This window comes from Protopterus annectens, chromosome 3.part0, assembly GCF_019279795.1.
Source record: "Protopterus annectens isolate FY-2018-M chromosome 3.part0, PAN1.0, whole genome shotgun sequence".
Lineage (NCBI taxonomy): Eukaryota > Metazoa > Chordata > Ceratodontiformes > Protopteridae > Protopterus > Protopterus annectens.
Window position 1 is genome coordinate 167,145,551 of NC_056731.1, and position 25,345 is coordinate 167,170,895.

The 25,345-nt window shown below is 39.4% G+C and overlaps 1 protein-coding gene across 1 annotated transcript in view; it reads left to right on the top strand.

The window, feature by feature from the left end:
* Positions 1-25,345, top strand: part of LOC122796296 (NFX1-type zinc finger-containing protein 1-like) — a 609,414-nt gene that overhangs the window by 578,201 nt on the left and 5,868 nt on the right. The window contains exon 17 of the mRNA XM_044064663.1: positions 997-1,092. Within this exon, the coding sequence (XP_043920598.1) occupies positions 997-1,092 (96 nt within the window). The remainder of the gene's footprint in view (positions 1-996; positions 1,093-25,345) is intronic.

Here is a 25,345-nt window from a genome sequence, read left to right on the forward strand (position 1 = left end):
ATTATTAGTAGCAGCTAACACTAGTGCTCAGGCATAATCTGGCAGTTGGCATAGAGGTTAAGATTGCTTGTTGCAGTTCTTATTGTACAGAGTTTGATTCCTTTAGCCTTCAATGGTCTCTTGTTTGACCTTGAGCAAGTCACTTAACCAGATGTTGCTCATGGGTCACCCCTAAAAAGTATCTGTGTCCTGTGGGCCTACCTGGTCATTCTAATTACTTTATGAGCTACCTCCTTTACATGGTGTTTAAGTTTTATTAAACCAAATGGTAAATGGGTTTCATAAAATCAGAGCTTGCCCAAATATAATGAAGCACTTCAGTATCAAGTCTGAAATACCTGAAGAAAAAAAAAAGGTATGCTACAGATAATCAAAATTGTTTGGCAAAACATAACTCTATAAATCTGTTTCACCAAATAGTGTTTTATAATCCGGGTGCTCCGGTTTCTTCCCACGTTAGAAAGACATGCATCTGGAGGGTTTCTCCCCAAGCCTCCACTGAAAATTGGCTTCATTCCAAGTCGTATTTTCCTGATTAATAAATGTTAAATAAATATAAAATGTATAGGATGAACCTCATTTCCACCTGTAGAGGAGATTCCTACCACACATCCTTTCCAACATTTAATTTTCAGTGATCAAGTAATTCAGCAAAACAGACAAGCGCTGGTCATTTGTCTGTCTTCTCACACACAACACTGATGCCTAGTTTCTTTTATGTCATACACAGGGTCCTCAGTACAACTGTCAGAGTATATTGCACTTGCTGTATTCAAAAAATACAGCAAATTAAAAAAAAAGTTTAACATAATATGAGATAGTAAAAAAAAAGTATCTGATAAAGTAACAAAACATTTACTGGCAACATACGTTTAACCCTGTTATGTTAAGTTATTTTTGTTGATATGTAAATTTGTGAATTGATGTGCTGGTCGTATTTATATCATGCAATCTGTCTTGTATTTTTAAGCTAATGGGTGTGATCTTTTATTTTAGCATCGCATGCGCCCTGAAATTGCTTGTCTCTTAACCCCACACATATACGACAAGCTTGAAAACCATCCTTCAGTGAATTCATATGAAAACATAAAGGTAACATTTCTTTTGATAACTATTTGTATGAAAAAGTATAGGTGTGTGAATTTCCTGCTGTTTTGAATTAAAAGAAATGCAAATTTCGTGCTGTGTTCTGTTTGTTTTTGTTTGATTTTTTTACTTAGATTAGCTTGTTGGTTTTAGCAAATGTGTATGCTGTAGAACTGTTACCAACAAGTGAGTGTTGTTCTTAGTATTTCCTTGGAGTAATGTAAGGTGAATATTTCCAATTCCAGCTGTAAGTATGCACAGAATTAACAAAGGTACATTCAAAATCATATACCTAGACATCAGTGAACATAAAAAAGGAAGGTTGAAAGCTTGGCACACTTTGTGAAAATACGTACAAATGAAAACAAAACATTTTCCATTACATAGACTGATCCTAACCATGCAGAATTTGGTCTGGTTACAAAGACTGCATTTTAACAAAATTTATTATTGGTAACTGCGGTGGTGGTGCTACGCTAGCATTGTCGCCTCACAGTTAGACATTGCACGTTCGATTTTCAGTTAGAGCGTCTTCTGAGTGTCGACATGCATGAGTGGGCATTCCTTCATTGAAGGTTGTGCATTAGGCCCAGCAAGCCAGCATGTAAAAATCTACTGCCAATCATTAGCGGACTGGAGTTCCGCTGTGGCGACCCCTAACTGGGAAAAGCCGAAAGACAGTCATTGGAGGGAAGAACTTGCTGGAACAGCAAAGCAGTGGATCTTCTTTGTCCATTTTATACCTTGCTGTATAAAGCATCACCATCTCTCCACAAGTGTTCATCCATACAAATGTCCACTTCCACCTACTTTTGTCATTTAAACCTTGGTAAAATAGCAAGCATTTACACACAGTTTTGTAGCCAAGTCTGTGTTTAGACAGATTTGAATTTATTACTGATATCTGTTCAGGTTTAGGTGTTCCTATAAACTTCCAGGTAGTATATTTATAGTGTGTATACACACACTATGTTCCATCATGCCCCTCTGTCTATGTGGTGCACAGAGATATAGCTAGGGTGAGGTAAAGGGAACATATGCTCCAGGTGCAAAGTGTTAGGGGCCATGATCTGCAGACACCAACTGGTCTTCAGTGCATTCACTTTCATGAGTCATAGTAGTAGATTACTAGCATCTGAATGCTGGTATTGCTTTTACAATAAAATTTGAAGTGCTTTAGTGCTCCATGTATGCCATCACTATAAATGTAGCAAACAGTTAGCTACATTTTAAAAGGAGAGGAGTTTTTTTTCGCTCCTCAGCATAAAGGTGAGGTGATGCCAGATTGGGGGGTGGCACTGGGCACCATAATACCTAGCTTCACTTCTGATGATACATTGCTACACATCTGGCTGTTTCTGCAAAGTTAATACAGTACCTGATTATCAGACGTCTCATCCAGATATTTTCGCTTAAGTCAAATATTTGGTTTTAATGTGCGGTGGGTTACATAGAGACAAAAGAATATGTAAATATACAGAAAAATAATATTTTTGGTTCATTAAGTCTATTTTATAGCTGTAGCTAACCCCATGAAGTTACTTCTCTCCTTTCTAGCTTCCTGTTTTCTTGTTTGAACCCTAGATACATACATACACATGATCACCCCATAATAGCAATCCTTGGTTGCACCACACCTCTGAAGTATTATTTTCTGATATTAGTCTTAAATATTCTCCTTTCCACTTTCTAGCTATGCTTCAGCCTTTCCCTCAGCATTTCCCCTCATTTATCCGTAATTACTCTGCGTGGAGACATGCGTGAATGGGCGTACCTTCGTTGAAGGTTGTGCGTCAGGCCTGACAAGCCGGTACGTAAAAATCAACTGCCAATCATTAGCGGACCGGAGTTCCGCTGTGGCGACCCCTAACCGGGAAAAGCCAAAAGACACAAACAAACTCTGCCATTAGGTAATTTGGCACACCTGTGTTGTAGTTATTCATCCTTTTTTTCCTATACTGTGTACATTCTCAGTGCTGGACTTTTCCTCATATCCAAGGTTCTTCATTTTTGGTGAACTCTTGGTAATCCATTGTTGTATATTATTAATTAACTTGATGGTCTTCTGTAGAAATAAGCACATTATTTCTAAAGAGATCTCACCAGCAGCTTTGGAATGAGAGGACATCTTTGCTTTTCTACAGTATGCATTCTTGACAATGCATGCCAGCAATCTGTTGACCTTTGCTACTACCTTTTCACTTTGTAATGCATGATTCAGTCAGGCTCTTAATGCCCACTGCCACCTACCTGACCACCTTGCAAGCCAGAATAGGTCATACTGGAGTCTGGCTTCTTTTTGCTTAGCCAGTGTTATAGTTCTGTTGCTGAATGAATTTATTCTTGCCCCAATACTTGGGCCAACTCAGAGTATGTAGAAGAGATTTGTTTCTAGTTGCAAAACCTGTGGCACCCAGTAATCAGTAGTGTCGTACACTCAAAAGATTATTTTGAACAACTAACCTTTCCTACATTCTGACATTCTGGTAAACTGCACCAGTTTTGTTCCCACATCCATACCCTTAAATTTTTCCATCATCATCATGTGAAGAATAGTGACAGATGTCATAACAAAGTCTAGATATACTGCATCTGCTGGCTTCTCTTGACAGAATTGCTAGTGACCCAGTCACTTCACTAGGAAAGGTAAACTGTTTAATCTTTGCTGTTGCATTTTGCCCTAAGTGATGTTAAAGCTTGAAAATTTCAGTTGGTTTTGTTTTATTATGTTTATTTGCTGTCCAGGTGAACCTCTTTTTAGGGGCAAACAGGGGGGCACTGGTTAACTGACTTGTTCAGATTTCCACAACAGGCAATCAAAAACTGAGGGAATCAAACCTTGGACCACAGAAAGAGGCTTGTCAGCAACTTATAGCCTTAATCCTCTATGCTAAACTGCCCAACCTATTCAGCATCCAGTCAGAGCAGTCTTGCCCTTCCTGTCATTTTAAGTGTCTGCTGTGTTCCCAAATGTATGTAAGCTATTGAGCCATGCACAACACCTTTGCTATTTATCTTAAAGTTTGGATTACTTAAGAAAGTTGGTAAATCATTTGCAGGTGTTTAGACTTTTATTCCAAGTTAGTCGTCCTTATTTCAAAGGCTGTGAGAATATTACACAATTAACAAATTAAGGAATTTCAGCACTTTTATCACTTTGAGGAGAATGAAATAGAAGATGATAGAAAGCAATTTACTGCAGATGACATGGAAATCCAGTCCTGGAAGGAACACTAAGAAATGCTGGAACAGTTTTTGTTTAAATGGAATTACAAATCAGCATTTGAGCCATATATCTCTGTATTTATTGAGAAGAATCTGACTTTTAATGAAAGGTCTTTTAACTCTTGAAAGAAAGGCAGTAAAAAGACCAAAGTATAACTGGCAGATGAATTATAAAATCATTTTATTTTCCAAAACTAGTTAAATGGTTCAGAAATACAAAAATGATTCAAGTGCCAGAAAGATTATTGAATCAGTAAATAAGTATGTGACTGAGTAGAGAAAATTCACCCAGCACTGGAATTATGCAGAAAACCTACAGCGATAGTATCGTTTGTGAAATAAAGAATAGAGGTCTGCAAAGAAGTTTAAATAGCCTGACATTCAAATGTACCTTAAAAACTGCTTTAGTAGTGATATGAGTAAACAAAAATATGCATTTTGCAAATTAGACATTTTGAAACAGTTCATAACAGAGTATTGGAGCAAAATTCTGAACAGCTCGGTCCTAACAACATAGACTGTAGCAAAAGTAATACATGTTGTATGGACATCTCTGTAAGTAGCACACAGTTTCTCATTGTAAATTTATGCAAGAAAATACAAACATTATGATATAACTGGAGATGTGACAGCCTCAAAGAAAAAGAAACTCAATTATTTTAAGACTGGCTGTCTTGAGAAAACAGGAAATTTAGTGTTAATTGCTCACATTATTTATTTATTTTTCTGGAGAGGAAAGTGCAGAGTGTCCTGAGTAAATATTTTCATTCCATAGATTATGCAGCTTGAATCTACAAAAAGTTAACCTATTCTTTGTGTAAACAAAACCAAAAAGCAAGCCTGTGAATCCTAAGGTTAATACTATGAACAGTATAACTGCAGTGAATAAAATAAAATTAACTGTGATGAAACAAATGCAGTTTAGAAAAATACAGTCACATAATTTGCATCCAATTGATTTGATAGTGAAAACTCATTTAGCACATATAAAATATGTGGAGCTGCTGATGTGAGCATTGCTTATGAGGAGCAAAAGGGAACATTGCCTTTAATAATATTTAAAGTTAATGGTCCAGAGTTACTGAGACGTTTGATAAGTGAAATGCTGTTGAACTAAGGAGAAGAATCTTCATGCTAAAAGTGAGAGTCTCTAGAAAAATGCTGATTAAATCTAAAACTGTATTTAAATAAAAAACTGATAGTTTAAAAGAAACCTAGGTAGAATTCATGTTTATGCAGCTGAAAGATATTACATTTTTGCAAACTCAGATAATTTCCTAATGCTAGTACACTAAGTTATACATTCCGGAAAAGCCTACACTTTTAGACACATCTGATTGGGTATTGATGGTAGGTGGCATGGACAACACACCAGTGTATGCTGAGTAAACTGAGTCCTGGAATCTGAAAGATATAATTGTGTCATAACTTCATGAACATATCCTAAATCTTTAGCCTAAACTAACTGAACCAAAGATAATGCCATAGTACTCTGTAATATTAAAACTAAGTGTCAGAGCTGGGTGTATACTGGGGGAGTTTTGATTTACAGTCTCTCATTAAGTATACACAGAAGTGTCCAGAATGAAAGAACTAACATTACTGTATGTATGATGGCCTAGTATGGAGTAGGATATGGAAAGAAAGTGAATTTGTGTAATGGATGTCAACAAACAACAAACCAGACCACTAACAGATGCACACTTACACCACTGGAAATGGCTGGAGAAGCCATGGTCTAGACTATACGTGTATTGTGCTTGACCTTTCTTTTGAAAATGTTTCTAGTTTTGATAAGTGTTGATTCAGAGCAGAAGGGTGTGCTTGCAATCACTGAAAAAAACTTGACAAACGTTTAGTTTTCATGATGTTCTAAAAATTATGTTGTCTGATAATAGATGTTGCATTTCCACTGCAGAATTTGCAACATTTATGGAGACACATAATTCTTCATGTAGCCACCGCATCATTTTATTATTTGTCTAATGACTAGGTGGAGGGGGATTTATGTTTTGGAAGGGGTGAATAAAAAAGATGAACAACTGAAAATGACAAAACAAAAGTGTGATGATTCATGTTCAGCTTCAGAATTTCCCCACAAGTGAGGACAGGTTTATCTGCAGTAAAAATGCCAGTGCTGCCAAGCTTAAGATCTACTGTTGACTTGTTTCTGCCAAAAAAGCAAGGGTGAAACACTATAGGGGGCATTCAGTAAAGCCAACACAGTCATTTTCTCCATGTGTGCAACATGATGCGCACATGGCCGCAAAAAGTTTTAGATTCAATAAATTCCGTGTAGCAGTGCACACTTACGTGCAAACATAGTAAATTCCGTGGCATCCAAATTACAACATAATTAGCTGAATTGTATGCTAATGAAGCAAACCAACATGGTGGATCATTCCATCAAGCTCTAAAGCAACTATGTAGACTCCATGCTCATATTGCTTGTGTGTATTCAAAAATGTTTTGAATACAGTCTCAGAAAGGAGTCTAGATAGAAACAAGAGTAAGTAAAAGTTATTAGATTTGTACAGAACTGACCTTAACATTTGACAGCAGGTACATTATTACATATTTAGACAGGATGGTGCTACAAAAGTAGAGTAATAATAGCAACAATCCTTTTTAAGTGCCATGACATAAATGCAGATCCATTCCCCAACCCCCCAGTGAAAAATATACCCTTAACTAATGTAAATACCTAAAAGTGTAAACCCCATGTAGCCATATGCAGTATGTTGCTGATGGAATACAGTGGAATTTTATCAAAAATTGTATTCTTCTGTGCAGATATATAGTAAAGTAACACCCTCACTTGTGTTTATACCATTGGGCTTCCCTTTAGTTTCCTGGTTTCACTGTTACCAACCATGTAGCTTCAGGGTTGTCAGCGCAATAAAGATGCAAATGAGGTCAAAACTCCTTAGAATTGCTGGATGTAGAGATAGGTATAGGCAAGAGGGGTTGGAATTTATTGGAGAAAACTGACAAAAGAATGAAGGTATTGGCAGCAAATGACTAGAGAGGGTAAGATGATAGAATGGGAAGACACCGAGAATTTATTTGAACAGCAGGTTACAGATTGCCTTCCCTATCAAGGATTGGTATTAGAGTATAGGCAAAGAGAAAGAAATGGGGGAGTCCTAAATGAAAGACCAGCACTGGTAGAGTTTTTAGTAGAGTCTAGAACAGAAGCTAACAATAAAAAAGGAATCAGAAGAGCATATAAAATATTCCATGATAACTATAAGAATCAGTTGGAGGTTAGAAAGGATTGGGAAGAGAGACTAGATAAGCAATTCACAAAGAAATAATGGGAGGACATATGTATGTCTCCCAAATATGCAACAAAATCTAGGTTTAGGATTTTTGCTTGGAAATGTTTGCATAGATATTTTTGTACCCCAAGTAGACTCCAGAGAATTTTTCCTCGGGTAGTCAGTAAATGCTGGAGATGTGATGGGGAAGTAAGAGGTAATTGGGAACATGTTTTCGGGGAGTGTGGCAAGCTGGCAGACATTACGCATTCCCTGCAAGATGCACTGTTGGAGATGCTGAGTGGGCAGATTGGTATGATGAGGGAGATGTTTTTTTTTCTGAGCTATGATACAGAATCGAAATTGCCTAGACATTGTAAGGCTTTTCTGTGTCTAATTTTGGTGGCTGCCAGAAAGCAATTGCTAGAAAATGGAAATCAAAATCTAAACCAACTATACAAGAAGTAGTGAATAGAGTAACAGATACGAAACAACTGGAATTGCGATCTTTAGAAAAGAGTAAGAGCGAACTACATAGGAAAATGGGAATTGTGGGGACAGCACATACGGGGAGGAATGAGGTTTAAAAGAAGGCAGGACTTAAATGAGCTATGTGATGTTTGACTGAAACTGATTGGGTAGTTTATAAGTGATGTATAATGTTTGCAACTGGGAGTGTGTCAGTATGGTTTGTGATGTAAAATGCTTGCAACTAGGATTGTGTTGGCATGATTTGTTTTCATTTATATAGATGTATGATTGCCTATGTCAGAAGTGATGGTTTAATAAAGGTGTTTCTTGGTTAAAAAAAAACGGGCTTGAATTGAATAATTTATGCAATGTTGCTTAAGATATATGATATATAGTGATATATGTGAAATATAATCTTTATAAATTTGAACTTGTTAATATGGTTTGATTTCTTCAATATAAATGTAAATTTGCTTGTCACTTTTTATTACTTTCATATAAATGTAAATTTGCCTATGTCACAAGTGATAATTGAATAACGGTGTTTTACAAAAAAAAAAAACCTTAGAATTGCTGAATCGCAAAACCATGTAGAGGTGTTCACGTTGTATAAGCACTTTCACAGTGTTTGTTTACATTGGATGGCAACAATGAATGATAACTTCAGGGTGGTTGCCAGGTAACACAAAGGTGTACATGTAGGTCTGTGAAGGGTGAAAATGCATGTAAGCAGTGCACAATTCGCAAGTTCTGTGTCATCTTCTTTATTTATTGTTAAAAAGTGTCATTTATGTCCTCTTAAGTAATTTTGAAATTATTTTTGTGCTCATTTAATATGGCTCATAGTGCAATCATGGGAAAAGGAGGAATGAATGGCAGGTTTCTCTATATTTCACGTCCAACTGTTTCTGTGGCAGCAGGTGTATGTGTAGGGCTGGAGTACAGATGGTCCCAGGTTCTAATACAGGGTGTGCAAACTTTAAATTAGTTTTTTGTGTCATGTTTGCATGATATAATGGGAACGGAGGAAAGTAATAATATTTCCTGTGTTTACCTTATTTATGCTTAGGTGCGTACAGTGGTGCAGACTTGCACCTCACACACCAGCGAGCAGCAACAGAGTTAACACACTCAGTTAAGCAGCAGGCGTGTTTCATAGATGCTAATTACAACATAAGCAGGTGATTTTCAGCACTGTGGAGCTCTTCAACAAGCTATAAAACATTCATGTAGCCTAAATACTCTGCATGCCCTCAGTGTAGCACCATACCTTTGCACTGGTAAATCATTAAAAGAGAAGTTTGAAAGTAATGATGCACATTGCAGTTCCTGACTTAACAACTCTTCCAAGCATCAAACAACAGGCAGGATGCAGAACAAGGAGTGTAACGAGAGCATTATATCCTTGTTTGTGCTATAGTAGTAACTCACCTTTGCTCACCCCCATAAGAATAGGCTATGCTTGTTTGAGCCATAACAGTAATAGAGCTTTGTCTGCCCCCTCAAAAGAGCAGTGTACCCTTGCTTTTACCATAACCTTCACTTTGTTTACTTTGTTCACCATTGCACAAACCAGATGCTCGCTGCTGTATGGGAATGCAGATATCATGCTTCATTACTGGTGTTTATTCTCCATTTCCATTGTTTGTCATAAAACTACATGTGGGAACACTACAAACTAAGGTCCAGCTCTAACTATACGTCATATATTTACAATACATTCATGTGTTAGCCCCCCCACCCACACCACAAAGCACTACAACACTGGGGTCTCAATACTTTTTGCACATAATACTACAAAGTGTATTATACAATATTGTGTGTTCTGTCATGGGCAGGGCCAGTTGGTAGTTCTCACATCCTCTCTGTGCTAAAGTCAAACAACCAACTATGCCCAGTAAGGGTACTTCTGTTGCTACACAGCTTGGCGTCTAAACAGCCTAGTGGTGTTAGGTTACTAGCATCATATAATGCTTGTGAAGCTATGTGCCTCCCAACTTGTAGTGCACCACAAGGCCTGCTGATGTCATGTACTGTAAGTGCACCTGCAGTCTTGTATACAGTCAGACTTGTGACATGGTGCTTGCATTAAGTACTGTGTTCTGTAGTCTGTGCACTTAGGAAGAGTTTTTATCCTCACTGCTGTCAACTGTGTGTGTGTGTGTGTGTGTGTGTGTGTGTGTGTGTGTGTGTGTGTGTGTGTGTGTGTGCACGTGTGTGCGTGTCTAGTCAGCAGAGTAAACATGGTCTTCTACAGTTACTTCTCCAAGGGCTTGGATTGCCAGTGTGTTGATACTTGCACAGGTCTACACATCTATTTCATGCAGCCCTCCCAACCAACTGTCTCCAACATGGCCTGCTGTTGCCATCTACTATAAGTTTACCTGCAGTCTTGTAAAAGTCAGACTTGTGCCGTGGCACTTGCATTAAGTACTGTGTTCTGTAGTCTGTGCACTTAGATAGGTAGGGATTCTATTGTCACTGCAGTCAAGTGTGTGTGTGTGTGTGTGTGTGTGTGTGTGTGTCTATTCTGCAAAGTAAATGTGGTCTCTTACAGTTACTTCTTCAAGGATATGGATTGCCAGCATTTTGATACTTGCACAGGCCTACAGTTACTTCTCCAAGTGCATGGATTGCCAGCATGTTGATACTTGCACAGGCCTAAACATCCATTTCATGCAGCACTCCCAACCATCTCCCACATGGCCTGCTTTTGCCATCTACTATAAGTTCACATGCACTCCTGTAAAGGTCAGACTTGTGCCTTGGTGCTTGTGTTAAGTACTGTGTTTGGTAGTCTGTACACTTAGATAAGTAGGGGTTCTGTTCTCACTGCAATCAGCTGAGTGTGTGTGTCTGTGAGCTGTTGCTTGACATTACTGAGAGCCTTATACTCCAGCATGTGGGACACTTATTTTCTCTTTAAGAGACACTGCTGATGTAATCAGCTTTAAACTGTTGTCTGACACACTCCAAGTTGGACTTGAGCTGTGGTGCTTGAGTAAAGTACTGTAGTCTGTAGACTTTGTACTTCAATAGGTAGGGGTTCTATTTTCACCATAGTCATCTGTGTGTGTGAATCTGTGTGTCTGTGAGCTGTTGTTTGACATTACTGTGAGCCTTTTACACAAGCCTATGGGACAAGTAATCTGGCCTCAACAGACTGTGGTGATGTCATCAGCTATGTGATAGATTTGGGTCAGCAGTAATCCCAAAAGGCCCATGGTCAGACATTGGGCTGGAGGCCAGGCAGATTTGACCTCATCCTGTACCACATATATCACAGTGACATGGCTTTTAATATATTCATGTACATCGTATCATGGATCATAGCCTCTGTGTTGTGTTGATGAGAAAGGCTTGTGGTCAATCCAGCTATTGCACGTGCTTAGTGAGAGTAATGCAATATAGATTATTTTGCTGTGTCACTGTTCTGATGAGGTTTCACTGCAGTGCTGTCATACAATCCTAATATCTGAATATGATGGTGTGACTTATAATGTGCACCATATGTTTGAACTGGGAAAGCCTTAAGGAGAGAAGTGTGACATTAATGATAACTATTGCAGTTTCTTATTTCACAGCCTTCACAAATGAAATTAGTATAAGGTTGTGACATTTTGGTGCTATAAACTGTTGAACTGTCCAAGGAGGATCTAAGTTCAAGGTACAGTGCCCACTTAAGCAACCCAAATGCAGATAGACTATGCACCATGAGTATCAGACAAAAGATGTTAGTATCCTTAAATCGAGAAAAAACAAGTAATCTCCGTGGTATCCCCGAAGTCTCAAAATAACCCATTAAAGTTTAGTGGGTTCAGAAACAAAACAGTGTAAGAAACTTCTCTGTGTGGAAAATTTTCAGTCCATATATTTCTAGTTAATCAATGTATATTAATCAGATCAGACAATAGTAGTAGAAGTAGCAAATGTAAACTTGTCTTAAGTCATAACAAAACAAAAAGTAATAATAGAAATTACTAAGTATTCGAAAGTAATCCAAGCAAGGCAAGCAGTCTGTTTCCAGTCGAAAATCCTTTATTAAGTACACAGACAAGTGATCCAAGTAAAACAAAAATAGAGTAATAATTTCCTCACAAGTTTTCTAAATATATATATATATATATATATATATACTTTTTATCAGGCATGGGAGTGGTTTATTGTGCTGTAAAACAGTGTTATTGGTAGCTCTCAACCTTCCATCTGCAAAATGAGGAACAGTAGCCCTCATAATGTGGTACAAATGGGCAAAATGTGAAGAATATACTAATGGCTTACAAACATCTGCAACTAGGACGGTTATAATGGTTAACACGTGCTGGTTTTATTTATAAAAGATATTTTAATGAATCATGTGATTAATTTCTTTTTACCCTGGCTATCAGTGTATAATGCTATAACATGGATGTGTGACAGACCCTTTCACTGTGGTACTTCGTTCAACTTGAACTTTTTATGAACCCCAAATGAGGTACATTCCTTGTAATGAGGTTCAGTTCGGAGGTGTGATATTTGTATTCCTGGTAGTCATTGTGGCATTTAGTGCAACGACACACCATGGAGCTGCTGGAACCCTACATGGAAATGGTATTTGCATTCCCGTAATAGGTTTTGCGGCCAGCACTGCTACGAAATGCGAAACTTTGCTTAGGCACACTATGCCTCATTAATATGCACTGCATGTTGAGTGACATCGTGTCCGTGGTGACACCCCATGTAAGCTCTGCACAAAGCCTGCACCGAATTTATTGTATCCTGTGGTATGCTTAGGAACAAACCTTTCACACTCAGCACTGAAACATTTTGCATACGGAGTTGAAGTTTGTAAAAAAATCTATGGCTGTGGATTCTAAGTATAACTAAAATTTTGTGACACTTGTGTCTTACAGTCTGTTTACTGCTCATTATTCTTTTGAGAGGAGGTATGCTAATCAAATCACAGTCAGATTCGTAGAGACTGAACCAGTTTGCAAACCTAAAAAGATGAAAGAAGATTAATAGAGAAATGCAAAAGGTTCTATATTTGCTAAAAGAGATACTAGATGTATGAGTGAAAGCTGTGAAAACATATATTCCTCTTCTTGTGGTGACTGAAGACAGCCAGGATCCCTTAACTGTATCATAACTGCCTGTTAGCACCCCGTCTAGTTCTGCTCATGAAAAACACCACTACCCTCCCTGTGAATAAAAGACAGTATTTCCTGGAAAGGCTAAGAATGACGTGTGGTTTCACTGAAGGTCTTGTATTCCACCCAGATCTTTTTTATTAAAAATTACTTTGAAACTTTGAATTGACAGATATACTCTAATGGAAAAAAACATGTACGATTCTTAGTTTGTAAAGTTTTTAGGCTTTAGATGCTACTCTTTTGAATCAAATATTTGTAAACACATTTATTAACATTGCGTATTACATAGTGACATGAGTATGCATTCAGTTATAAAAGAGAAAACATTTATAAAGTTTTTCTTTTCATACTTTATACATGATATAGTTTCTTTCTTAACAATTATTCAGTTTAACATTCCTTGAAATTTCATTCCTTTTCCTGAATATGATGCTTTATCTTTTTTCTGCCCATAGATTCCATTTATTTATCTGTAGTTTGTTTCTTCCTTTTTATAAAGATCCCAACTCTAATTATTTTATTTCCTTTACAACATTCAGTAATTCTGTTGCATTCAGTTTAATTTTTGATTTCCAATTTCCAGTAACTACTTTTTGGCAGCCGATAGCATTAAATATAGTAGGGCTTCACTATGTCCAGGCAGTTTATATTCTATATCCCAGCTCAAAAGAATAATTTCCTTAGTTACAATAATTTGCTTTTCAAACATTTCTGATAAAGTTCCTGTAAAGAAGCCACTCTGGTGGCATAGAGAGATAAAGCCCTGACTACAGCCCAGACAACCCAGGTCCATTTACACCTCAGGTGACTGATGAAGCAGCAAGGAAGTAATGTGTGCCCAGGTGGGGGGACACTTGTTGATATAAAAGTTATGTGGTCCAAGCAGGTGAGTTGCCTTCGGACCGACGTAAAGAATGTGCATTGTGGATGAGGAAACGGAAGTGTGTAAAGCATAAAAAAATATCCCCTCCCCCCAGAATGGAAGCACAGATGAGATGAGCTTCCAGAATACCACAGGATCCACAACCGGCCCCAGCAAAAATGGAGTCAATTTTGGGGGGTGTTGAAGAGTAGCTGTTAGACTTGGTCTAGAAGTTATGTATTCAGGGTTGGGCCAGTAACAATGAGGTCTGTGGGGACCAAACAAAAATTCCCTCTAGGGTATTTTTAATATTTACCATATTGTTGCATTCTCAAAAAATATGTTCCCAAGTTCTCCTCTCTTTTCCATCACACCACCAACAATTATTGTTTACTAGTGGAAGAAATCTCTGAAGTATACCTGGGGTATAAATACCTATGCAAACACTTAGATATAAAAATCCTAAACCTTCTAGATTGTGTTGCACACTTGGGAGCCATGCAAATATCCCCCCATTGTTTCTTTGTATACTGACTTTCCATTCTTATTTCCCAGTCTTTTCTAGTCTTTTCTGATTGATTCTTGTAGAAATTCTTCATAAGGATTGTGACGTCCCCACTCCAGGCCGGTAATCAAGGAGCATGAAACCTCCCCATTGACACTGGAGAGGGATGTTCACTTGGAACAAAAATAGATAAAGTCAGTATTTCCAAATGCAGCTCTCAGTATCGAGCACAATTTCCCTTTAGAGCACACATGGAACACACTCAGTCCGGGGTCTGGATTTCTCTATCTGTCTCCCTCCAGGTCTCCAGTAAGACTCCCCACTGGCACAGCCGAGTGTCCAAGCCAAGCTCTCCACTACTCTGTAAAACCAGTGCTTTATTCTAATTGTGGGATAACCAATAAAGCAAACTAACAGTATCATAAGTCACAAAGGTGGAAGGATATCGAGGTTATGGTCAGTAAACTTTTGGGCCTACAGTGCCAAATTGCATAAAAATTTCATGCTTTTCCAGTACTGAGACAGTCCATATTCAAGATTTTATATTATTTCTGCTGGATAAATAGAAAATCTGTGTCCCTGATTATTTATCAAATTATTTGACTGCACTAGCAAAAAACTGTGGCTTTGAGCCTTGAATCAACACAGAATTTTAGGATGTATAAGACATCTAATGAATAAGGTAACAATATCCAGATCTGCCTATAATTTTATAGTAAATTTGTCCAACAAAAGCAACCGAAAAAATTAACATGGATTGCCAAGGAAATGAAGTATAAGCAGAAAAACTAAGAATGTTTTTTCCTGTGATCAATCGATTTAAATGCATAGTTTTGTGTAGTGTTGATACGTGGAATATAAAATGAACTAAAATAATCATATATAAAAGATGAGATTTGTGAAACATCTAATCAGGGTTTTGTCGTATGAAACATCACTATATTAAGTGCACTTATCTGACAAATTATCCACATACGTCACCCATCCTTGACTGATTGATTAGCTTAGAGGTTGCCATTGTCCCAAGAGAAATTGTAGCTCCACTTCTTAAAAGTTGCAGTCATGCCACAACCACTCAGGCACTCAGTCACAGTCACCAACACTGTGGGTCTTGCCATTCTGAACTGGATATTCACAATTACAGTCAGAAGAAATAAAAAACTACAGTCTTCCTAGGATAGGCTGTTTAAACATGCTGTCCCTTGAAGCTGTAGCAGCAGATGCCACTCCTTTGTTGTCTGTTGCTGCCAAATCACCAACAGAGAGGGACACATGGACCTGGTTGAAAGCAGCTTGTCACAAAGCTGGAGATGTGCTGCCACCCTTTGACTATCCATTTCCAGGAACATTAGGAGTTTTAAGTATTTTTTCTCTGTTTATTTGCTAAGTTTTTCTGCATAGCTGCCTAGCTTGAGCATTTTCTGGCTTGTTAAACTTGATTTCTGTATTAGTAGCTGTATTTAGAGCACAACCAAAAGCTGTTTGCTGAATTTCCTGTTTGCACTTAACTTTAAATCGTTTTTTTCTTAAAACTTGCATATTTTCTGTCCTTGACCTAGCACTCTTGTGTGGGGTCACTTACTGCACTGTTATAACTTGATATTACTTGTGAACCTCTGCTGTCTCTGTAAAAAACAACAAAAAAAAAATCTTGCTTTTTTCCCACTTTTCTGAGAGTTAAAAAAGTTCAGTTACAGGCTTGCTGTTCCTGAACTGTTTGAAAGTTTCTGTGAGGCCATTTTTGCTTGGGCTGGAGGAGGGTCTCTCTGTTGATCAGTGGCAGTGACTAACATTGAGCAGCTTCCCTGCCCCCCGTAGAGGTGGTTACTGACTTGAAACTGTAGTTTTATTTTCCCTTTTGGGTCTATTCCTGCTTCTTTCCAGCCCCTACTATCAAGCACGCTTTAACGTGCTTTTAGCCGATAGCGGAGTTGCCACTAGAGCAGCATCGGGCAGCCGGTTAAACAAGGTTAAACTCTTTCTGGCTCCAGAAAGTCTGTTCTTCAATTTTTCCCTTAGAACTGCTCTGTTAGGAACCTAAACAGTTTACACCTACACTAAAAAGTGCAGCACTTGTTCCAAATAGCTTTTTCTTCTCAAAAAGCTCAGCACTTGTCTTATAAGCATATCCCTTGTCTTATAAGCATTCTCTTTGCAGGTCAAGCACTCCTATATTATACAAATCTCTCACTAGCAAAACCCCCCAGGAGTGCCTACTTCCCTGCTAAGCCCACTACTTTTCTGTCTCATACCAACTCGTAATTCTTTCTAGCATGTCGAAGGGTCAGATGCTGGTGTCCTCTCCTGCCCAGTTGGTGAATCTGGGAATTCTGAGACAATGTTACAATTGCCTCATGTACACGGACAACCCTCTCCTCCTCCCACGCAACACTAACACTTGTGAGAGATGCAGCTATTTAGCCAGACTGGAGGCTGAACTCTCTCAACTCAGGACTGGCAAGACCAGGCAGGAGGAGAAGGCAACTACACACACCACAATACCAGTCTCACATAACTCAACCACACCACTGAATCAAACACATAAACACACTAAGACATACTCGGAGGCTCTGAGTAAAAATGTACCTAAACAGCAGAGGCTTCCAAAGCAGACACCCAAGCAACTGCAAACTCAATACACCACACAAACAACACATAAACAACAAAATCGGTGTGCAAAGCAGTCACTGCCCTTAAGGCCAGATACAACACCAAACATACTTGTCATAGGTGACTCCATAGTCAGACACACTGACGTCCCGCTCACCAGACTGAGTAAGGAGAAGGTCACAGTAAGCTGCCTGTCGGGCGCTAGAATCCGCCACATAACACAAGCACTCAGGTCTCTCAACAGCAGGTACAAGTATGACTCAGTCATTGTCCACGCTGGTGTCAACGACCTGAGACGTACCTCCTTGGACTACATGAAAAGAGACATTGAGGAGCTCTCTGATTATGTAGCCCAGGCAGGTATGACCCTGACCTTGAGCAGTATCCTACCTTCACCTAGAATGATGCCACAATACAGTGATAAGATGATCAGCTTTAATAATTGGCTTAAATTCTGGTGTCATTCAAAGGGGATCCAATGTCTGTCTGCCTGGGATGACATGCTGGACAAGCCATGCTGCTCGAAGGGACAGCTTGCACCTGTCACCCCTAGGCTTCCAGATATTGGCAAAGGCTCTTGCCACCCCCATAGTGCCTTTTTTAGGCAAGGCTCAAATTCTAAACCTACCACCCTAGAACACAAAAAAGTAAAAAAACTAAGGGTAATGCTGCTCAATGCCAGAAGTCTCAATCTCAAGATGCACGCACTCGAGGCCCTTCTCAGTATGGAGAACATTGATGTCTGTGCTGTGACAGAAACCTGGTTCAAGGCTCCTGAGAGCACCCCAGCACTAGCAGGTTTCACCTCATATCATGCGTTCCGCCCCAAAATCCGGACAACACCAAGAAAGGAGGGGGGGTGTCCATATTCATAAAGGACACCCACACCTCAAGGTTGGTGGCAATGCACGATGCATCGGAGACCATCCAGGTGCAATTAACCATAGGCAAGACTGCTCTGCAATTTGTAGCATGTTACAGGCCACCCTCTCAAACTCAGGAACCTCACATGGCCTTCTTGAAAACAATGGAGGGGATAAATGTATCTCCAAACACCATCATACTAGGTGACTTCAACTACCCTAATATAGACTGGGAACACTACTCAAGCCCAAACACTCTAGCCCAAAGGTTCCTGGAGTTCATAAACTCAAATGCCATGGAACAACTAGTCACCATCCCCACAAGAGGAGAAAACATACTTGATCTCATCATCACGAACATGGGATCATAATGTTCAACACCGGAAGTATACCCCTCACTGGTGAGATCAGATCATAAACTAATCTCGCTGGAGGTCCTCATCCCGCCCCCACCTGAAATAAAAAAGACCACAGTGAAAAACTTCTCAAAAGCCGACTTCACACTTCTAAAACTAGTGTGGTCTCCTTTAAGGCCCTGAGCCAGTGGTAAACATTACTCAAACTGCTGAATCACTTACAAATGCCTTCTACCAGCACCTACAGGACTGCATGGATCAGGCAATCCCAAACAAAACTAAGACTCTTTGTACCAAAGGCAAGCGTCCAGTCTGGTGGACCCCAGCCATAAACAAGCTCTACAACAAAAGGAGGAAGCTACTACAAGATAGAGCAAAATCCTTGAAAGGTAAGACACCTTTGATCATTATAAGTAAAAAACTTAGAGCTCTCATAAAATCATCCAAGGCAAATTTTGAGAGAAAAATCGCCAAGGACTCAAAAGACAATCATAAGGCCTTCTTTAGCTATGTTAGAAACCTAGGAGGAAACTCCCAGATATGCTCAGAATTAGTTCAAAATGATGTGAAGATTACTGAACCTACACACATTGCCAACATACTGGCTGACAGGTTCAGTGCAACCCCCCCGCCCCCAAAAGGAGAGATATCTATACCAGAGGATTGTAGCCCCCCAAACATCTCCAACGCCCAGGTGAGAACTGCTCTCTCCAAAGCAAAAAACACAGCATCCATGGGATCGGATGATGTCCCCGGCTGTGTGCTCCACGAACTCAATGAGGAATTAAACCCGCAGTTAGGACAGCTGTTTAATCTTAGCCTCACCTCAGGATACGTACCCAAGGAGTGGCGCACGGCGACTATGGTCCCACTTCACAAGGGCGGTGCCTCCACCGACCCTGGAAATTGCCGTCCCATTAGCTTGACAAGCCTTATCTGCAAAGCCATGGAGAGGATCATAATGGAACTCATAAATAAAGACATAGGGAACTTGCAGACTTTGGATCCAACCCAGTTTGGCTTTGTCAAAGGCAGATCATGCCTTTTAAACTTGGTTGACTTTTTCGAGACAGTCACCAAGGCCATTGATGAGGGAAAGGCAGTCCATACAGCCTACCTTGACCTGGCAAAGGCCTTCACACAATACCCCACTCAGGTATCATCGAAAAACTCATCAGCTTGAATGTAAACCCATACATCACAAGATGGGTTGCAAACTGGCTAAGTGACAGAACCCACAGGGTCAGAGTTGCTGGAGCCATGTCAGACTCAAAGCCTGTCACAAGTGGTGTCCCACAGGGCTCAGTCCTGGGTCCACTCTTGTTCGGCATCTACTTTTCTAAAGTACAAGCAAACACAGAAGGGTTATGGCTGACAAAGTTTGCAGATGACTGCAAACTGGCCATAGTCGAAAACACATCTGACACAGATATCCTTCAGAAGGGCCTCACAGAAACGGATAACTGGTGCCAGAGCCATGGCCTAAAGTTAAATGCCAAGAAATGCATAGTCATACCCTTCGGGAAAAATAAGGTTACCCCTAGCTACCATATAGGTGGCAATCCACTGAGCACAGAAGAAGTCATCAGGGATCTGGGGACCCAGGTTGACAGTAGCCTTCGCTTGACACTCATGTTGCTAAAGTAGTTAGGAAAACCTTCTACATTGCCCACCTGATCATGAAGGGATTCACATCTAGATCAAGGGAGGTCATCGTCCCCTGTACTCATCACTCATTAGACCTATGATTGAGTACAATGCCCCATTCGGAATGTATCTGACCCGACACCTGCAGCAGCTGGAAAGGCCCCAAAAGTTCCTCACCAAAAGGATAAAGGGTCTCAAAAATATGTCTTATGCTGCCCGACTGAAAGAACTCCAGCTCTATTCAGTCTCATACCGCTTGCTCAGAGGTGACCTGTGCCTGACATATAAGGCCATGTCAAACCCTGATTTGATGAATATGCTTCACCTCAAAAATCTAGATCCCTCAGAACCACAAGGGGGAGACTTAAACCTTGACACGGTTATTAATAGAACGTGCTGGAGGGACAGATTCATCACCCAGAGACTCCCTATGCTGTGGAACAAAATCCCGGTACATGTGAGGCAGAGCACCTCGCTGGCCTTGTTCAAGAGGAATCTTGACCAATGGATGGGGGATCGTAGATATACCCCAGGGATTACTTCAGTGTCACTGCTTGACAGAGGCACAGCAAAATAATAGGCATAGTTTTATTCAAACTAAAGGGGTGGCGAAAGCCAAATAACTATGGGCTAGGCTTATAAATGCCCTTGGGCAGATAGCCTAGTATGAACCTATGAACCTATGAGTTTGTGCATGTACCTTTGAACTGCTGTGATCAGGTTTGGGGAAAAGGAAGATATGGGTTGTGGAATATTCTTTTTCCATGCTGTGACATGCAGCCAGAAGTGGAAGGTACATTCCACTCCAAAGATGAGGGAACACTGTTAGACTGCAGGGGCTTGGGAGGTGGCATCTAGTTTATTCTGATGAACAAAGCCAAAAAAGTGGTATGTAATGGAATATTTAGCATATGTCCTTCCCTTAGTCCTAAATATGATAATATCTTTCTTTATGCAGATAGCTGTCATAGATCCTTACCAACCAGTCTGGTTTTATGACAAGAGCAATACATGTGGCGCAGTCTGAAAATGTTACATTGCTGTTTTTTTTTCATTCTAGAGATAATGCAATTGTGTGTTTACATTTCTATTCAAAGTATAGGGAGGCTGACCTTTAAGGTTGTAAGAGTATTGCTGTTTGTTTATATTTCAATAATCCCATTGTCTTTGTCCTCAACTGTAAAACATTCTTGGTATGCTGACATTATGTTTCCTCAGCTTCACTTAACTACTTCATCCCCTAAAGCTCTACTAGTTCATAGGTTCATAGGTGTGTACTAGGCTAATGGCCCTGGAGCCTATATAAGCCTAGCCCAAGAAGATTCCCTGGCATCATGCCGCCCAAAGTTAGTTTTTAGTGGTCTGTGATGATACTCTGATATGACTTGACTAGAAAGAGTCCCCCTGTAAGTATAGCCCACACATTCAGGAGAAGTATGGATCACTACCACAGTGAGAAGGAATTGATAGAGCTGAGTGTGTCATATTGCTGGCTTGACTAGTGATTTTTTGTTAGCCTAGCCATTCCCCTTCCATGCTTAGAATGTGCTGACAGGGTGGGGAGAATATTTCGATCTATGTGTAGCAGTCTTTGCATTTGCAGCAGTGTCATATGAGTCTGAACAACCCATAAGCAAGTTTGTTGTGACCGCTTCTCTCTTTTCTTTAAATAAAAAACATCTTTATTAGGTTATCCCTTATGACATAGGTAGCCATACATTGTTATAACTCAAAACAAACCATATTGACATATTTTCAGTTGCAGACATTATACTTGTAATCTAGCCAGTCATTGTCAGTCAAACATTATAAAGCTCATTCAGTTCTTGCCTTCCCTTAAACCTCATTCCTCCTCCAGAACATTATTCTCCATGTATTGTTCCCACAATTCCCATTTTGTCCTATGTAGTTTGCTCCTACACTTTTCTAAAGATCACACTTCCAGTTATTTTATCTATGTTTCTATGTTCATAACTTCTAGGACAGTCAGTTTAGACCATGTTTTCCATTTTCTAGTAATTGCTTTTTTGAAAGCCACCATAATTAATCTCAGCAATGCCATACTATGTGTAGGCAATTTGGATTGTGTATCACAGCTCAAAAAAAAATAATTTCCTTAGTTACACCAGTTTGCTCATCCAGTATTTCTTATTAGTCTGCAGGGAATTTTTAAACAGTCTGCCAACTCATTACACTCCCAAAAATAAATTCCCAATTACCTCTTTCTTCTCCATCACACCTTCAACATTTGCAATCTGCCTGAGAAAAAATTCTTTGGAGGCTGCTTGGGGTATAAAAATGCCTATGTAAACACTTCCAAGCAATGATCCTAAATCTTCCTGATTTTGTTGCATATTTGGGAGACATACATATATTTCCATATGTTTCTTTGTGAATTGCTTATCCAGCCTCTCTTTCCAATGCTTTCTAACCTTCTCTAATTGATTCCAGTAGTTGTCTTGCAGTATTTTATATGCCCTATTACTTATTCATTTTTAACAGCTACATCTGTTCTAGATTCTACTAAAATCTCTACTGGTGCTGCTCTTTCACTTAAGATCCCCCTATTTCTTTCTGTTTGCCTATACTCTGATAGCAGTCCTTGATAGTCAAGGCAATCTCTACCCTGCAGTCCAAATAAAGTATTGACTTCTTCCCATTCTTTTACCTTTGCCTCTCTAATTATTTGCTCCCAGTGTCTTGGTTGCTTTGCCACTTTTTCCAGTAAATTTCAGCCCCCTCTTGCCTATTCTGCATACCCCTAATTGCAGTCACCCGTACTGGCAGAATCTCCTTTCTCCAACCACATGTCAGCTTATTTCTCAGAATACTTTCTGCTACTTTATGAATATAATATTCTGTGTGGTTATTGTTATTCTCCTTAAGGATCTGCATCCAAAATCTAAGTGTCTTCTTATTTCATGAGCTTCCCCATTTCATCATCATTCCTTTCCACTTTGAATTATAGCTTTCTGTTCATGCTATGGATAGGAGCCTTAACTGTGTAGCTCTGAAGCAACCCTTCAAATCAGGTAATCCCATAGCACCTTGTTCTATTGGGAGGATCAACGTATCCATGTGATTCTTGCCCTCTTCCTCTTCCCATATAAAATCCTTCGAGTCTTTATTAATTGCTATCTACAACTTCTCCACTGGTTGATAAAAATATGCCTGTGTATAAAACTAAAGTGACTAAAAATTTTCACTGCATGTATGTTGCTATTCATATCCATAAAACAGAACTTCCATTTTATCAGTTTTTGTATTATGTTTTGTTTAGTCTCTTCCCCCATATCCTTAGCTGCCATAACAGAATCCTTTTTAATCCATATTCCTAAATACTTCATTTTATCATGTCCCCATAAATGTGGGTATTGCTGTTATGACAGTTTTTTATCCAACTAAATAACTCATACCTTTACCATATTTTTGGGCATACAGGCTTCTTCTTCCAGAGACAGGTAATCAGGGAAAAATGCTTCTTCACTCCTCTGACTCCTCAGTTGGCTTCTCCAGTGCCATTCCTTTGGTTAAGTCTGAGTTGTCCACGTCATAGTTAGGATGTCATTCCTCTTTGCCACAAAGCTGAATAGAATTCTAGTCTATAGTCTGTTATTTTAATTAATCTCCCCTTATAATTTATAACAAGCCTTACAGTAATGACCAAAGTTTATTGTGTATTTTGTCTTGAGCAAATGAAACTTGTAAAACTTGTAAGAATTTTCCATGCTCCCTGCTGTGCTTTCAAAACAGTATAAGGTCTGTCGCTTTTACAGTTTTCCACAGCACTGCATATTTTGCATTTTTGTTTCAGTGACCGTGCAGCCTGTGACTACTTCACATAATATATTTTTATGATTCCCCTTGACTGTGCTCATTGTAAAAGTGGAAACTAATATGTACATGTTCCATTTTTATGTACTGTAGACAGCAGATCCCCTGTCAGTCTTCCCTCTCTTCCTGACTTGGCTGATGGCTTCACTGCCTTTACTCATTTGGCCTATTCATTCATTCATTCATTCATTCATTCATTCATTCATTCATTCATTCATTTATGAGCAAGAACCAGATATCTCACATTAGGCAAGAGTTCTGTGACCTATTCATTCCTCTCAGGGTACCTTATCAGCTAATTTATTTTCTCTAAGCTGAGAGATGGATGGTACAAATTGGGATAGCTTCCACATCTGTTAGGGTAGCATATATTCCCCCCTGGAGAATCCCATCCCTGTGTCAGATCCTATGAGCTCCACTACGCTGCCTTGCAGTGGGAAGTGTGATTCTGCATGCTGACTTCCCCAGTGACAGTGTGTGCTCAGCAGGCTGTGATCTGTGGGTGCAGGTGTCACCAAAACAGAACCAGAGCTACCTTCCTCCCCCAAGGATGGGCAAGCTGGCAGGAACCACTGACTCATGTCCTTCTCTGCCATCTTTGTTAAAACTAGTTGAGCTCAGGTCACCTCGGCCATAGTCAGAAGTTCATCCATCTGTGCCACCAGAGGTGGCATCCACGTGACACTTACAGATGCTCTTCTCATTTAAAGGAAATCAAAAATGCAAATACTGAAAAAAATGTATCTGATTTTTTTAATCGTAAGTAATAACACGTGCATCTGTGTGTTTATAAATCATTCTGTGCAAGTTTTTACCTCTTCAGTCACTTAATAGTTTTAATGATGATGCTCATGAACCAACATGGGAGAGATTGAGTATTTGAGTGATGCTTTTAAAACAAATGTGTCACTCATTCTTCATTAACCGAGCCACCATGAAGACGTCAGTAGTTAAAAATACTTTGCAAAAGTAAGCATACTATGCCATCCCACAAAATGTGACAGATCAATAATCTCTGCACATTTGTAATTCTTCATTTTTTAGCAAAAAAACATTTTTTCTGGCTGTCTCATAACAACAGTTGAACTGATTACCAACTCCCTAATCCTAAGACTCCACTCTCCATCCCTAAACCTAAAGTTCTCAATTGCTCCCTAAACCTAAAACTTAAACCCCCCCAAAAAACTAATTTTCGTGATCATGCCCTAATCCTAAACTCCATTCCCACTCCTAACACCAAACTCCCTTCCTGCTACTTAACCCTAAAACTCTTCTCACACTCCATAACCCTAAAATCCTATTTTGTTGTTGTTATTTTACATCTTATCACCACTTGCTGTAGGCAGTTTGTATTCCCTAAAAAAACAAGGTTGTAATACTGTGCTTTCTTAACCAAATGATACATATGTATGAATTTTCTATCCCATAGCCAAAAATTCAAGTGTTGCTATGCCAGTCTCTGAAAAGGAAACCCGCAGCACTGCTGGTTCTGAT